Genomic DNA, 13,755 nt, shown 5'->3' with positions numbered 1-13,755 from the left:
ATAATACACATACAGTACATCAAACTAAAAATTTCAATCGCCTTTTCTGAAGCGAAACAGCATCGCCAGCTGCATATCCTTCGGCATCAGTGTGTTTCTATCACGATGTATTGTGCAACGGTAGGCGTCCTCCATCAGTTGTACGGTGAAGATTTCCGCCGATTCTTGAAAACACAGCAGTGCGTCCGCAGTGATGCGAAACCCTTTACCGACGTAGTCCATCAGAACTTCCCGTATGACACGGGCAAAAGTAAGCTTAGGAATAACCAGCGACGTACAGGACTGCAGTTTGGCGATCTCGACTATTACTTTGGAGTTTGGCGTTTTCTTCGGTGCGGAAGATTTTCTTCTAGGTATACTCTGTCGGCCGCTGTTGATTGAAGCGGACTGTTCTTCCGAAAGACGCAGGGAAACAGTGTCAGTGGATGGGTCGGTAACTACTGAAGACTCTTTGTTGAATTGCTCACTATGATCCGACATTTGTAGCGATTGGCTAGCGAGAACCGTTGAAGTACTGCTGTTTGTTGCCTCCGAAGACGATAGCACTGGAACAGGTTCACTACATAAGATGTCCAATGGCTTATCATTTGAAACCGCAACGATTTCCTTTCCCATCATAGTTTCGAAAGATACATTCTTCGTTTCGCCGGGGGGATTTGTCTGTTTTTTATTTTTCTTGGGTTTTCTGCCCTTTTTTACCATTCTAAAGTAAAGTAAAATAAACGACGATCACTGCACAATTTTTACTCGAGATTTTTACTGTTACCACTTCAGCAACCTATTATTAATCTATTGTTTGTTAGTCTTTTGTTGGCATTTTCAATAGCGTACCCCTTTATCGAATGTAACGGCAGGGTGTCTAGTATCTTTAAGATATAATTCCCATTATTTTTTGGTCGAAGGCCTATTTCGGAAAAAAATATATGCAATTTGAAGGACATTATAACCAGAATAAGCGGAACCCTCCTGAACCCATAAATATTCGATTTTTCAGTTTTTTCCTGATAAGCTAATCCTCCTTGAACGCCCCTTAGCTTTCGTAATTTAAAAATGGATAATTTTGTGGGTCGAATTGATTTAGAAATAAACCCTGTGGGAGCAGAATTTGCGATTCTGAAAGTCACCTGCGTGGCCCCGGTTACTTTACTGACTATACAGATCAAATGGGACTGCACCGGCGTGCCTAGGCTGGGCCAAGTGTCCCACCTTTTCTATATTCTTTATTCTAAAAAAAATGTCAAGGTATAACCAGGAAGAACGAAGATTTCAATAGAAGAACGAAGATGTAATAGCTGGGAACGGTAGGAGAAAGTAGATAATGAAATCAAAGGTGTTTATAGTATTGAAACAGAGAGGGACAAAGTGTGAACAGGGAAAGGCGGAAAGTTACATAAGAGAGCGCTCAGCGGGTACGAGGTCTGCCCCAGTTCACCGCAGCTTGCCACATAGTACTATCTACGCTATATCAACATATTTGATACAGTTCGGGATTCATGCGTCTACAGGCCCAAACAGAATGCAGCGTTAACGCATCCGTCAGCGTCAATTTGACAGTAAACCCATGGGAAAACTGTCAGAATAACGCTGACGGACGCGTTGACGCAGCATTCTGTTTGGCCCTTACGTCACACTCCATTTTCTATTTTGTCACCAAGTGTTGATCACAGAACTTTACCCTCAAAAACTACAAGTACTCGTCGATTAACTTCCTTTAGAGCCACCAGAGGGTTGGTATTCTTTTGCGCACCAGTTTTGTGTGAATTTGTAAACTACGGGACTTCAGCGGGCTATGTAATCTCCAACCCGTAGAAAGCCCGATTCATAGCTGCAATTCGTCGTTCAACTTCGCGGCTGACATCGATGGCTCATGTCATGAGCGCGTCACGGTATATGAATTCCTCCACTCTTTAATATCGCTCCCCATCCAGCTCCACCTCGGCACAAACACCATTTGGACGATCACGTCCCCTGCCAGAAGCCACGTACTTCGTTTTGGCGAAGTTGATGGTAAGTCCCAATCTCGCTGGTTCCCATTTAAAAAGCCTGAAGGACTCTTCCACTGCTAAACCAACAAGCATGTGAGATTTCGTGATGATAATCCTTTGCTCTTTGAATTGCACCATCCAAGACAATGTTGAATAGCAGACTAGAGAGTATATCCTCTTGCTTCAGTCCATCCAACGTCACAAAAGCGGCTGCCAGCCAAACTCATTCGCAATGCCGGCGCGTGATTTTGGCCCACCAAGCGAATCAACGCACCTAATTTCATCAAAACCCATGTTCTAGCTCTATCTGCCACAGCTCATTTCATTTTACTGAATCGTACGTCGCCTTAAAGTCCATAACCAGATGATGAATACGCAAGTTGGTCTTCCGGAAACCGGAACTTGTTTAGTAACGCAGAATAAACATCTGATCCGTCGTCAGTCGTTTGTCAGTAAGCACTATCATTGCACATGCACATCACAGGCATGGCAAAACTCATACACCTCACCGTTTTGTAGAAATTCTGTGTGCCGTGTGCCGAGAGAATCTCTCTCTACGTGCCGTGCTCCTCGTATGCGAGTTTTTTTTAGAATCTATATACCCTGGTTGTGGCCTGGTTCTTCTTATCTGCCACTCTCTGGCATTCGGCCATCAAACCAGCTGGTACACTGTCTACCACGTCCACGCGTCGTGCCTACCACCACGCTCGCAGTTGTTTCAATGACACTATGGAGGATCTTCTAGCCCACTTATATCTAGTTCCTGCTGTTCTGAGATTCACTGATCAAGCTTTCTGGGGTATTCCGCCATCACGCTATCTGCCGACAACCGCTGGATATTGAAATGTAGCGTCCTTTGTGCGAGTCTTCGCCGCTTTCAACAACTTTGCGTGAATCACACGACGAGATAAAGACCGTCCCTCGATGACATTAGAAAAGTGTCGACCATCAATCAAGACAAGATCGATTTGAGACCTAAAGGTTCCATTTGGATGCCTCCAGCTGTGTTTCCGACAGGGGCTTGCGATGGATGCCATGTTTTTGTTGCCAACATCCTCAGCACATCTCGACAAGGTTGGCAGCAAATTTATCTGTCAGACGGGCGCTATTTCCTGCATTTCCTGCAAATAGCGCCCTTCGTTAAGTCGACTGTCAAACACCGTTCGTTAAGATAAGGATAGCACCCCGCTGGTTTCCGAATATTCAGACGCACTCAACCAGCAGACATTTTTGTTGAATAATATACTATTGCTGTTGCAGTTGAAAACCGTAATAGACGTTTTGCGACATTCGGTTTTGTTCTTGTTCTGTGTGTCGCAACAACGTCGCACGTGATGAGCTGCAACAGTGGAATAATCGCATGATATTGATACGTTTGATAATGTTTGTTGGGCAGTTATGAAGTAATTTGCGGTTTTGTCACTAACGAGAATGAAGCTTAGGCTAGATGCTCCAGCAATGGAGAAGTTATGTGAGGGCGTAGTATTTAAAGACCATTATAATGCTCAATTTACCAGCTTCCAATTGAACTACACGATAATATGGTGCACCATAATGTTGGCTTTAAATATATACCAAAATTATGCAATTCTGTTGGTTAATATATCTAAAATAATGCTTTTCCTGACATTAGTCTGTGCTCCTAAAGTAGTGGAAAATTTGCCTATACCACTGACGAACTGGACATGACACATAGAAAAAAATCCTTTAAAAACCATCGTCCTACACATTTTGCTTGCACACTAGCACCCTCTGTTATGCATGTTGCGGAGTAGCTTGGATTTGCAGGGTTTTATGCTGTAGGGTTTTTACATTTGTATGGTTTTTCACTGAAAACTCGAAGCAACACCCGCGCGCCGCGGTGTGGCCATGTTGCGAAACATGCTTTTCTGAAAAATGAGTGGGTTTTGATTGGACGATGGAATTAACGCGAGTGTCTCGTCTGTTTGTCTGTGGCAGTAGTGTAATTATGTATTTATTATCAAGTTACATAAGAGAAAGTATGTAAATCGGAATGGTCTACAAGAAACATCATTAAAGACAATAAATAAATAATTGAATGAATATTTCAATACTCTACGGAACAAATTCGCCACAAAAAAAAAACGAATAAATCATGATGGGTTTCAAACTTGGTGTGTACATATTTTTATCAAAAATAAGAGGAAAGTCCTAGGGAAAGTCTATGAAGTAACAAAATCCAAATCACCGACCTCATTAATTAGTAAACACAAAAACATAAAGTTGATCCAAAAAACTACACGCAGAAAAATGGTGATAGTTTGAAACAACAATCCCCTGTTGTTGAGTTCAACTTGTATCATATTTTTGAATCAAAAAAATATTGTTTAAACTGAATTCGTACTTCTTTTACTTCTACTAGATCGTTTATAAACCCAAAAGTACTTATTTTTGATTCTACAATTTTTTCTTTGATAGAAACTAGCAATTATTTGAAATAACAAACCTTATTGTTGAACTAAAAAGTCAAACAGTTAGAATCAAAAAAATATCTGGGTTAGCCTTCAGTCAACAATATTTTTTGTTGAATTTAGACAGAATTTTTTTGCATTTACAATTTTTTTTTCTGCGTGTACGTATTATTTCTTCACTAGGAAATTATTTTTTTCTTTTTAATTTTTAGCAAGGTAGTAAGAAAAATTATTGGAAGAGAAAGACAACTTAATAATTGCTTTTCTTAAAGAGATTTTTATAAAATTTCTTGATTCATCGGAATTCGGCGCATTGCTTTCGCTGCAAAAATTTCCTGAACTTCCGTTGGCTTGAACGAGCGTTGCTCCGTGCGTCCTTTCTCCTTTGTAAACCTTGGTAACACGCAGAAAAAAAATTGTAAATGCAAAAAAATTCTGTATAAATTCAACAAAAAATATTGTTGACTGAAGGCTAACCCAGATATTTTTTTTTGATTCTAACTGTTTGACTTTTTAGTTCAACAATAAGGTTTGTTATTTCAAATAATTGCTAGTTTCTATCAAAAAAAAATTGTAGAATCAAAAATAAGTACTTTTGGGTTTATAAACGATCTAGTAGAAGTAAAAGAAGTACGAATTCAGTTTAAACAATACATTTTTGATTCAAAAATGTGATACAAGTTGAACTCAACAACAGGGGATTGTTGTTTCAAACTATCACCATTTTTCTGCGTGAAGCAGCTCGATTTTCGAGCAGTCAAGCAGTTACAGATAATTTATGAAAGCAAGATGGCATCTCTGGTTTGCATTTTTGTCTCGCATTCGCATCGCTTGTTTTGATTTTTCTGATAAGGGAAGGCTGATAATAAGGACTCAACTTGGCTCGGCACTGGGCAGCAGGGATACCAGACTTGCAGATTTGTCTGCAAATTCCAGATTTTTGGAACGGTCTTGCAGATCATTAGAAATTTGCAGATATTTGCAGTTTTTATGACTTTTATTGTTTTGGTGCAGATTTTTGTTCGAAGCCCTTTAAACTTTCACAGACTTCCTAAAAAAGTGTGCAGACTTTCGCAGATTATTTCCAAACCAGTAAATTCGAGTAGCCGGAAAACTGCTCGATTTTTTCGGTTTTCGAGCAGTTCCAGACATTTTTTTAGAAAATATGGCATCTCTGCTGGGCAGTCGACACTCGATAGGCGACACTCGAAACTTGAAAAGGCTAGGTTGTAGGTTGTATAGGTAAGTTGTAGCTGTAGTAACTTTTACTGTAGTGCCGGTAGTACTATGGACATGATCCGCTCATAACTAATCGTTTAAATATGATGTCTTTATTTAGTTTGCAGCCAACAGTAAGTAAACAATGGAGAACGACATAGAGGTAGAAGTGGACGATATTATATTGAAGGACGAATCAGATTCAACATCCCATTACGACACAAATGAGGAACCAAAGTGTTGTGCACCTGGTTGTGAAACACGGCAAATCACCGAGGGTATGACGCTGTATCACTTCCCTGATCCGCTTCGGCAAACTTTAAAACACCGAATCTGGAAACAACTGCTTTTAATTACTGGCGACGTGCACGACTCGGACACAGTATGTAATGTGCATTTTAACAAAGAAAGTTTTACATTGAACAGTAAGTAGTAGTGCGTTAATCTTTGAGAATATAACTACTATAACCATAATGCTTTATTTTTAGAGGATTTTACCAGAACTAAAATTTTGAGATCTGATGCATTTCCCTGTGCTACAAGTAAATTTATTTTACCCCTAGAAAAGCGACAGGAGTTTGCCGGTATGAAAATAGGCGAACCTAATGCACATAAAAGAAAAAGAAGGAGACGCCCTTCTGTAGAAGTAATTCATGTCGAACCCAATATTGTTCAGGAAGAAATCGTTTATATGAATCCTCTTGAAGATCAATCTGATCTTATTGTCGAGGAAAGTATTTTGTATGAAGAAATAGAATAGATTAGCCGTAAATTCTATAATTATTTTCTAATTTTCGATAACATGTCATTTTACTAGAAATCTTTTATTTGGAACGGTTGTTTAGTTGCTATATGCGTCCTCATCATATCATCTTCATTAATCCGTAACGAAACTGGTGGAACCAGAGCCGCTGCCACAACCCGCCCTTCAGCGTTGAGAAAATTGAACGTAGCGCATGCTTGTTCAGTAGTCAACACTTCAACGTTGATTTTGTGCTTTCGCATGTAATCAATGACTTTGTTGCTAAAAGCGGGAGTTACTTGCTGATCGCCGATTCCCACTACTAATATGTCGATTTTCGGTTCAAGCACGCTAAAAAGACTTAGACTATCTTCGTTAATATCCTCAAATCCAGAAACATTCCAGGAGAAAACCGAACGTGGAAATATCGCCATTGGGCCTATTACAACCATATCGTTGCTTAAACGAAAGCCCACCTGACTATAAGAATTAATCAGAAGACCGGCATCTGCTTCCTGATTCAAGATGCTTACCGTGGTTTTTCCGTCACCATCATACGCCGTTCGTCGTGCAGTAGTGGACCTAAGGATAATGAAATCCTGATTTTATTTCCTATTTATATTAATCGCGGGGTTGTAATACTAACCAAAAATTTCTTGTGACTGGTGATCTTAGAAAAGATCTCATTCCTCGAAGCGATTGCATTCCGTGAAGATGCAAACGTGACGCTTGCTGTTACGAAATAGATTAATATAACGCTGTTAAATCAAAGGAAGTCGCAATCTCAGATCTGCCACTGGTTACGTTAGATAAACCCGAGGATAAATCAACTGTAGCCGTACTGCCTAGAAGATGCACACGGAAAACCAAAGGTACCCAACAGCTAAGTTTAAGTAACCTAAAATTAGGTACTATTGATTCATCTTCAGCGTTGGGTAGTTTTGATATGTATACATTGAGTCAGATTTACTTAATAAAACGGTAATATGCGCATATGCAATGTTGAGTACTACACTCCAACTTAACGTTGAGTAGATTGTACCTAACGTTGGATGAAAATATGTTGAACTGTAGCGGCGTGCTTTGTTGACGGTGCGGATCGTTTTATTTCGTGATTCGTTTTATCCATGGTGGCAGCATAACGTTCGCGGTTTTGTTTTTCTGTGCTGTGCTATGCTGTGACGAGTGTTCAAAATTGGTAAGTGAGTAATTTATGTGTAAAGCTGTCGATTTTAAAACTTTACTAGCTGACCCGACAAACTTCGTATTGCCACAAATTAACCTGTGTTGTACATAAATCATGAATCTCGGATGATCTTTGTCACTATCTCGAGTTTTGCAAGCCCCCCAGTGGGCGGCGCTTCCGACGGCGGGTCACCGGCAACACTCGCGACCGGCTCGTCCTGAATGATCTAGTGTTACTATAGATAGTTTTTGTGGTCTTGTTATTGATTAATGTTTTATGGAAGAGTCTCGAATTTCTCGAGTTGGATTAGTTTTTGAGTTTCGCAAAAATTTCTGTTTTATTTGTATGAGAGTCCATATCCCCCTACCACAGGGGTGAGAGGTCTCTAACTATCATAAAATAAATTCAAGACTCAAAAATCTCCTACATGCTAAATTTGGTTCCATTTGCTTGATTAGTACTCAAATTATAAGGAAATTTGTATTTCATTTGTATGGGAGCCCACCCTCTTAAAAGGGAAAGGGGTCGTAATACACCACAGAAAAAAAATTCTGCCATCTAAAACTCTCACATGCCAAATTTGGTTCCATTTGCTTGATTAGTTCTAAAGTTATGAGCAAATTTGAATTTCGTTTGAATGGGAGCCCCCCCCCCTCCTAAAAAGGTAAGAAGTCCTAATTCATAATGGGAAAAATGGTTGCCTCCAAAAACACCCACATGCCAAATATGGTTCCATTTGCTTGATTAGTTCTCAAATTATGAGGAAATTTGTATTTCATTTGTGTAGAAGCCCCCCCTCTTGAAGTGTGGAAGGATCCTAATTCACCGTAGAAAATATTTTTGCCTCCAAAAACCTCCACATGCCGAATTTGGTTCTATTTGCTTGATTAGTTCTCGAGTTATGGGGAAATTTGTATTTCATTTGTATTGGAGCCTCCCCTCCTAATGTGGGAAGAGGTCCTAATTCATCACAGAAAAAATTCTTGCCTCCAAAAACACCTACACGCCAAATTTGGTTCCATTTGCTGGATTAGTTCTCGAGTTATGAGGAAATTTGTATTTCGTTTGTATAGGACCCCCCTCCTAAAGTGGGGAGGGGTCCCAATTCATCATTGAAAAAAAAAATTGTCTCCAAAAACACACATATGCCAAATTTGGTTCAATTCGCTTGATTAGTTCTCGAGTTATGAGGAAATTTGTATTTCATTTGTACAGGAGCCCCCCCTCTTAGAGTGGGGAGGGGTCCTAATTCACCGAAGAAAATTTTCCTGCCCTCGAAAACCTTCACATGCCAAATTTGGTTCCATTTGCTTGATTAGTTCTCGAGTTATGAGGAAATTTGTATGGAAGCCCCCCCTCTTAAAGGGGAGAGGAGTTACAATTCCCCTTATAAAGAGGGAGGGGTCTCAATTTACCATAGAATAAATTCTTGTCACCGAAAACACCCACATGCCAAATTTGGTTCTATTTGCTTGATTAGTTCTCGAGTTATGAGGAAATTTGTATTTCATTTGTATAGGAGCCCCCCCTCCTAAAGTGGGGAGAGGTTCTTATTCATCATAGAAAAAATTCTTGCCTCCAAAAACACCTACATGCCAAATTTGGTTCCATTTGCTGGATTAGCTCTCGAGTTATAAGGAAATTTGTATTTCGTTTGTATAGGAGCCCCCCCCCCCACTTAAAGTGGGGAGGGGTCCCAATTCATCATAGAAAAAAATTTTGTTTCCAATAACACACACATGCCAAATTTGGTTCCATTTGCTTGATTAGTTCTCGAGTTATGAGGAAATTGGTATTTCATTTGTACAGGAGCCCCCCCTCTTAAAGTGAGGAGGGGTCCTAATTCAACATAGAAAATTTTCTTGCCCTCGAAAACTTTCACATGCCAAATTTGGTTCCATTTGCTTGATTAGTTCTCGAGTTATGAGGAAATTTGTATGGAAACCCCCCCTCTTAAAGGGGAGAGGAGTTATAATTCCCCTTATAAAGAGGGGAGGGGTCTCAAATTACCCTAGAATAAATTCTTGTCACCGAAAACACCCACATGCCAAATTTGGTTCTATTTGCTTGATTAGTTCTCGAGTTATGCAGAAATTTGTGTTTCATTTGTATGGGAGCCCCCCCTCTTAGTGGGGGGAGGGGTCTCTAACCATCGCTAAAACCTTTCCTGGCCCCATAAACCTCTACATGCAAATTTTCACGCCGATTGGTTCAGTAGTTTTTGATTCTATAAGGAACACAGGACAGACAGACAGACAGACAGACAGACAGACAGACAGACAGACAGAAATCCTTCTTTATAGGTATAGATTTTCTGAAGGACAGCTTAAGGATGATGAAATTATCAACAGCAGCAAATGGAACAACAGTGTCAACCTTCTCATGACTAAGATGGATCATCGAGACAACCGGACATTTTTGTACCGACTCATGTAGCTAATTATGAACCTCAACAGCATACCAAACTGGGCATCGAATCGCGAGGTAAGCTAGTTTCAAAATACTATAATTTAGATGGAATATTTTTTATGGAAATAAGCGTGAATTCATATACAAACAGTCATAAAGCATCTGCGGTTTTATCATATAATATAGCACGAAGTACATAGAGTAATGTTGGAACTTCTTTGAAAACAAAACATGTCCCCTCACATGATTTTACCGCTTCCTGGATCTTCCAATCTGGAATGCAACCGGGTTCGAATACAATCGCATCCGCGCCCACAATATTTTTGACGTAGAACTACGTCTGATTTTTTATACTGAGTATCACTTTATGAAAATGAAAATAGAAGACGGAATTCACGCAAACTCAACCAGGGATTAGCATGACCCTCTCAGATTTCAATAAAACTTTGTGTGTTTAAGGAGTTCATGTAAATAAGAGACTGCATACTTAGTTTTTCCAAAATTGGTCTAGACTAACTTTTGGAAAGGGCTCAGCTTTCTTCTCTTTATTTTTATAATTAATACGGATTAATTCGAAAACTAGGGTAACCAACGTATTTTGTACTCCATCAGCAGCTGTACATAACGTGCACACTTTCACCGGATTTTGCTGTAAGTGTCCAAATTATATACAACTGCTGGTGGGATCCAACATACAACAAAAAATTATCTATGTGTGGCTTTTAAAATATATTCTGAATTTTCATAAAATGGCATTTTTTCAGTGGAAAAGATTTGATAAGATAAGATTTGCATGCAAGGGTTTTGGGGGCCAGGGAAGGTTCTTATGATAGTTACAGACCCCTCACCCTCTAAGATGGGTGGGCTCTCCCATACAAATAAAACACAAATTTCTGGGTAACTCGAGAACTAATCAAGCAAATGCAATCAAATTAGGCATATGGGGGATTTTGGAGGCATACATTTATTTTATGATGGTTTGAGACCCCTCACCCCTGTGGTAGGATGATAATGACTCATACAAATTGTAAGACTGTGGCAAACAAACGTGTGGTTGCATCAGCCCACTAATTTATTATCGTAATGCTCCTAAGAAATATTTAATGATGCTAGTAATTTTCATCTTTTCGGAAAGATCACTATATAATTACCTGTGATAACAATTGTAATTTGAAATGGTTTGAAAAGAGCAAACACAGTTTAATTTTAGATAATTATTAGAGATCAGCTACGACTTCTGAAGTCGATTATATCCATTTATCTATACCTATAAAGAAGGATTTCTGTCTGTCTGTCTGTATGTTCCTTATAGAATCGAAAACTACTGAACCAACCGGCATGAAAATATGCATGTAGGGGTTTTTTGGGGCCAGGAAAGGTTTTAGTGATGGTTAGAAACCCCTCCCACCACTAAGAGGGGGGGCTCCCATACAAATGAAACACAAATTTCTGCAAAACTCGACAACTAATCAAGCAAATAGAACAAAATTTGGCATGTGAAGGTTTTCGAGGGCAAGAATATTTTCTATAGTAAATTAGGACCCCTCCCCACTTTAAGAGGGGGGGCTCCTGTACCAAAGAAACACAATTTTCCTCATAACTCGAGAACTAATCAAGCAAATGGAACCAAATTTGACACGTGGGTATTTTTGGAGACAAAAATTTTTTCTATGATGAACTGGGACCCTTCCTCACTTTAGGAGGGGGGGCTCCTATATAAACGAAATACAAATTTCCTTATAACTCGAGAGCTAATCCATGCTGCATTCAAGATCTTTAGGAACAGAAGAACAATACATCCCAAGAAACATTTTTGTTGTATAGTAGTTTAGCACTAGTTCCATTGGTACAGCTATACATTAGTTGAATAAGCTACTTTTAAACAAAAATGTTTCTCGTGCTATCATAAGGGATTTTGCGGCTGCCTTGAGAGATTGGGACAAGCAATTGCAACTAAATATGTTGGAATAATCCAACTTTCCACGAGCGATAATGGCGGCTAGTGGGTACAACTTTCTGAAGAGTGCAGTTAGGTTATGACATTCAATGCAGGAGCGGTTACTATGGAAGCCACTACGGTTGTTTGCTGATTGGTAAACATTGTTTAGTTTTCGCAGACCTTCCGAAGAGGAATTTAGTTGAAGAGAATCTAATTTTTGTGCTTTCTTAGCTATCATTTTGTGAAATAGTCTTTGCATTGGGTTAATGTGACAATATTTCAGCAAGAATAGTTACGAAGCTGCGCTTCCGCATAACTAAATTCCTCTTCGGCTGGTCTGCGAAAACTAAACAATGTTTACATTTTTCCATTCAACCAGCAAACAACCGTAGTGGTTTCCATAGTAACCGCAGTAACCGCTGCATTGAATGTCAAAACCGAGCTGTGCCCTTCAGAAAGTTGTACCCATCAGCCACCCTCATCGCTCGTGGAAAGCTGGATAGCATAAACCGATGACATCAGATGGCTCAAGAATAAGTAGCCCAACTGTTGTATCCCTGAGTGGGCAAGGCTAAAATACTCAGCAGGTTGCTACGCCTTTCCTTGCAGTATGAAGGATTTCGACACGTCACAGCTTATCAATTTAAAATTTTTTGTAAAAATGTGAATTTTTTAGAATTTTTTCGTGTATAAAAATCTTACGTAAGAAATGATAAAACCCCCCTCCCCCCAAATAAGATTTTGTAAGATTTCGCGGAACACCCCCTCCCCCCATTATGCCTTACGTAATTAGTGCACGGCCCCAAAGAGGAAGGGCAACAATGGCAATGTTGCTGTTTCGTTCTGTTATACACATAGGCTTTAGGAAAAATAATCCATATTCAACTACCAGGCACAATAAAGACTTCAACAACTTTTTAATAACCAGTAACTGAATTATATAAATATTCATATACTGAGAAATTATAAAACAATTATTGTAGTAGAAAGGCCAGCTAACACCGCTAGGTGGATTAATTTACGTTTTACAGTAAAATCTAAAAGAAAAAAATTACGTGGCTGATCAATCGATTTTTCCTTTCACTTCTAGAAATCCGGTGCCTTCAAGCATCACTGGTTGGGCACAATCGTACCAGGTCACTGTTTGCTGGATCAGCTGGACAATCATGATAGCATGATAGGCATTCAGAACTATACCGATGCAATCGAGCTTGTCTACAGGGGCCACAGTCTATCTGTTTTTGGGATTACAGCCACTCCAATGTGGTGCAGGTGATGGTGAACAATGTTTAATACCCAGGTATCCAATAAGCATTAGTATAAGCAGTAAATCAATCGTTTATTAGCATCCCTTGCGTTTTATACTGCATGTTGCTGTTTATCAGCCTTTTGCTTGCATAATTGTTGTAAATTGGCATCCACAATTCTATTTAAATTCTTCTTGTCGGTAACTAGCTGCAAATAAGCATTGTCAGCACTATAAGAGGGCTAGCAGTAAAGTAGCCGCATATTTTACCAAAATAGCATTTAGGCCAACTTAAATGCTTATTGACTTGCATTTAATTGCATTGGAAATGCTTATTGGTTACCTGGGTAGTATCTAGGTGTTGAGATAAAATGCGCAAGTATCAAATCACCCTTTACCAATTCTAACACCAATGATTCTTCTCGTAGCAGCAGCGTTGATCAGCATCAAACTTCACTGACGAAGTTAATCATTCTAAAAATCACTCGTTACTCGTATCATTTATAAAATAAATTTACCTATCTCACGATTGTTGCTTTTCGAATGAGTCCGAACTTTTTCGTTATCTTTATCATCAGTTCTTCAACAGTCTTGGTTC

The 13,755-nt window shown here is 39.3% G+C and overlaps 2 protein-coding genes and 1 long non-coding RNA gene across 3 annotated transcripts; 1 reads left to right on the top strand and 2 right to left on the bottom strand.

Annotated features, from left to right (window-relative positions):
- Positions 1-33: 33 nt before the first annotated feature.
- Positions 34-618, bottom strand: LOC128739680 (uncharacterized). Its single transcript, XM_053835176.1, has one exon. The coding sequence runs from the start codon at positions 616-618 to the stop codon at positions 34-36; it is 585 nt and encodes a 194-aa protein (XP_053691151.1).
- A 4,976-nt stretch (positions 619-5,594) lies between these two features.
- Positions 5,595-6,397, top strand: LOC128743131 (uncharacterized). The gene is made up of 3 exons (XR_008412285.1): positions 5,595-5,659; positions 5,757-6,060; positions 6,124-6,397. It is a non-coding gene; the product is annotated as an uncharacterized LOC128743131 (long non-coding RNA).
- A 10-nt stretch (positions 6,398-6,407) lies between these two features.
- Positions 6,408-7,223, bottom strand: LOC128743130 (NADH dehydrogenase [ubiquinone] 1 alpha subcomplex assembly factor 3). Its single transcript, XM_053839655.1, has 2 exons — positions 7,024-7,223; positions 6,408-6,959 (listed from the first exon to the last, which is right to left on the bottom strand). The coding sequence occupies exons 1-2, from the start codon at positions 7,080-7,082 to the stop codon at positions 6,449-6,451; spliced, it is 570 nt and encodes a 189-aa protein (XP_053695630.1). The 5' UTR covers positions 7,083-7,223; the 3' UTR covers positions 6,408-6,448.
- Positions 7,224-13,755: the final 6,532 nt, after the last annotated feature.

Source organism: Sabethes cyaneus, chromosome 3, assembly GCF_943734655.1.
Source record: "Sabethes cyaneus chromosome 3, idSabCyanKW18_F2, whole genome shotgun sequence".
Lineage (NCBI taxonomy): Eukaryota > Metazoa > Arthropoda > Insecta > Diptera > Culicidae > Sabethes > Sabethes cyaneus.
This window is presented reverse-complemented; position numbering and strand designations above follow the sequence as displayed.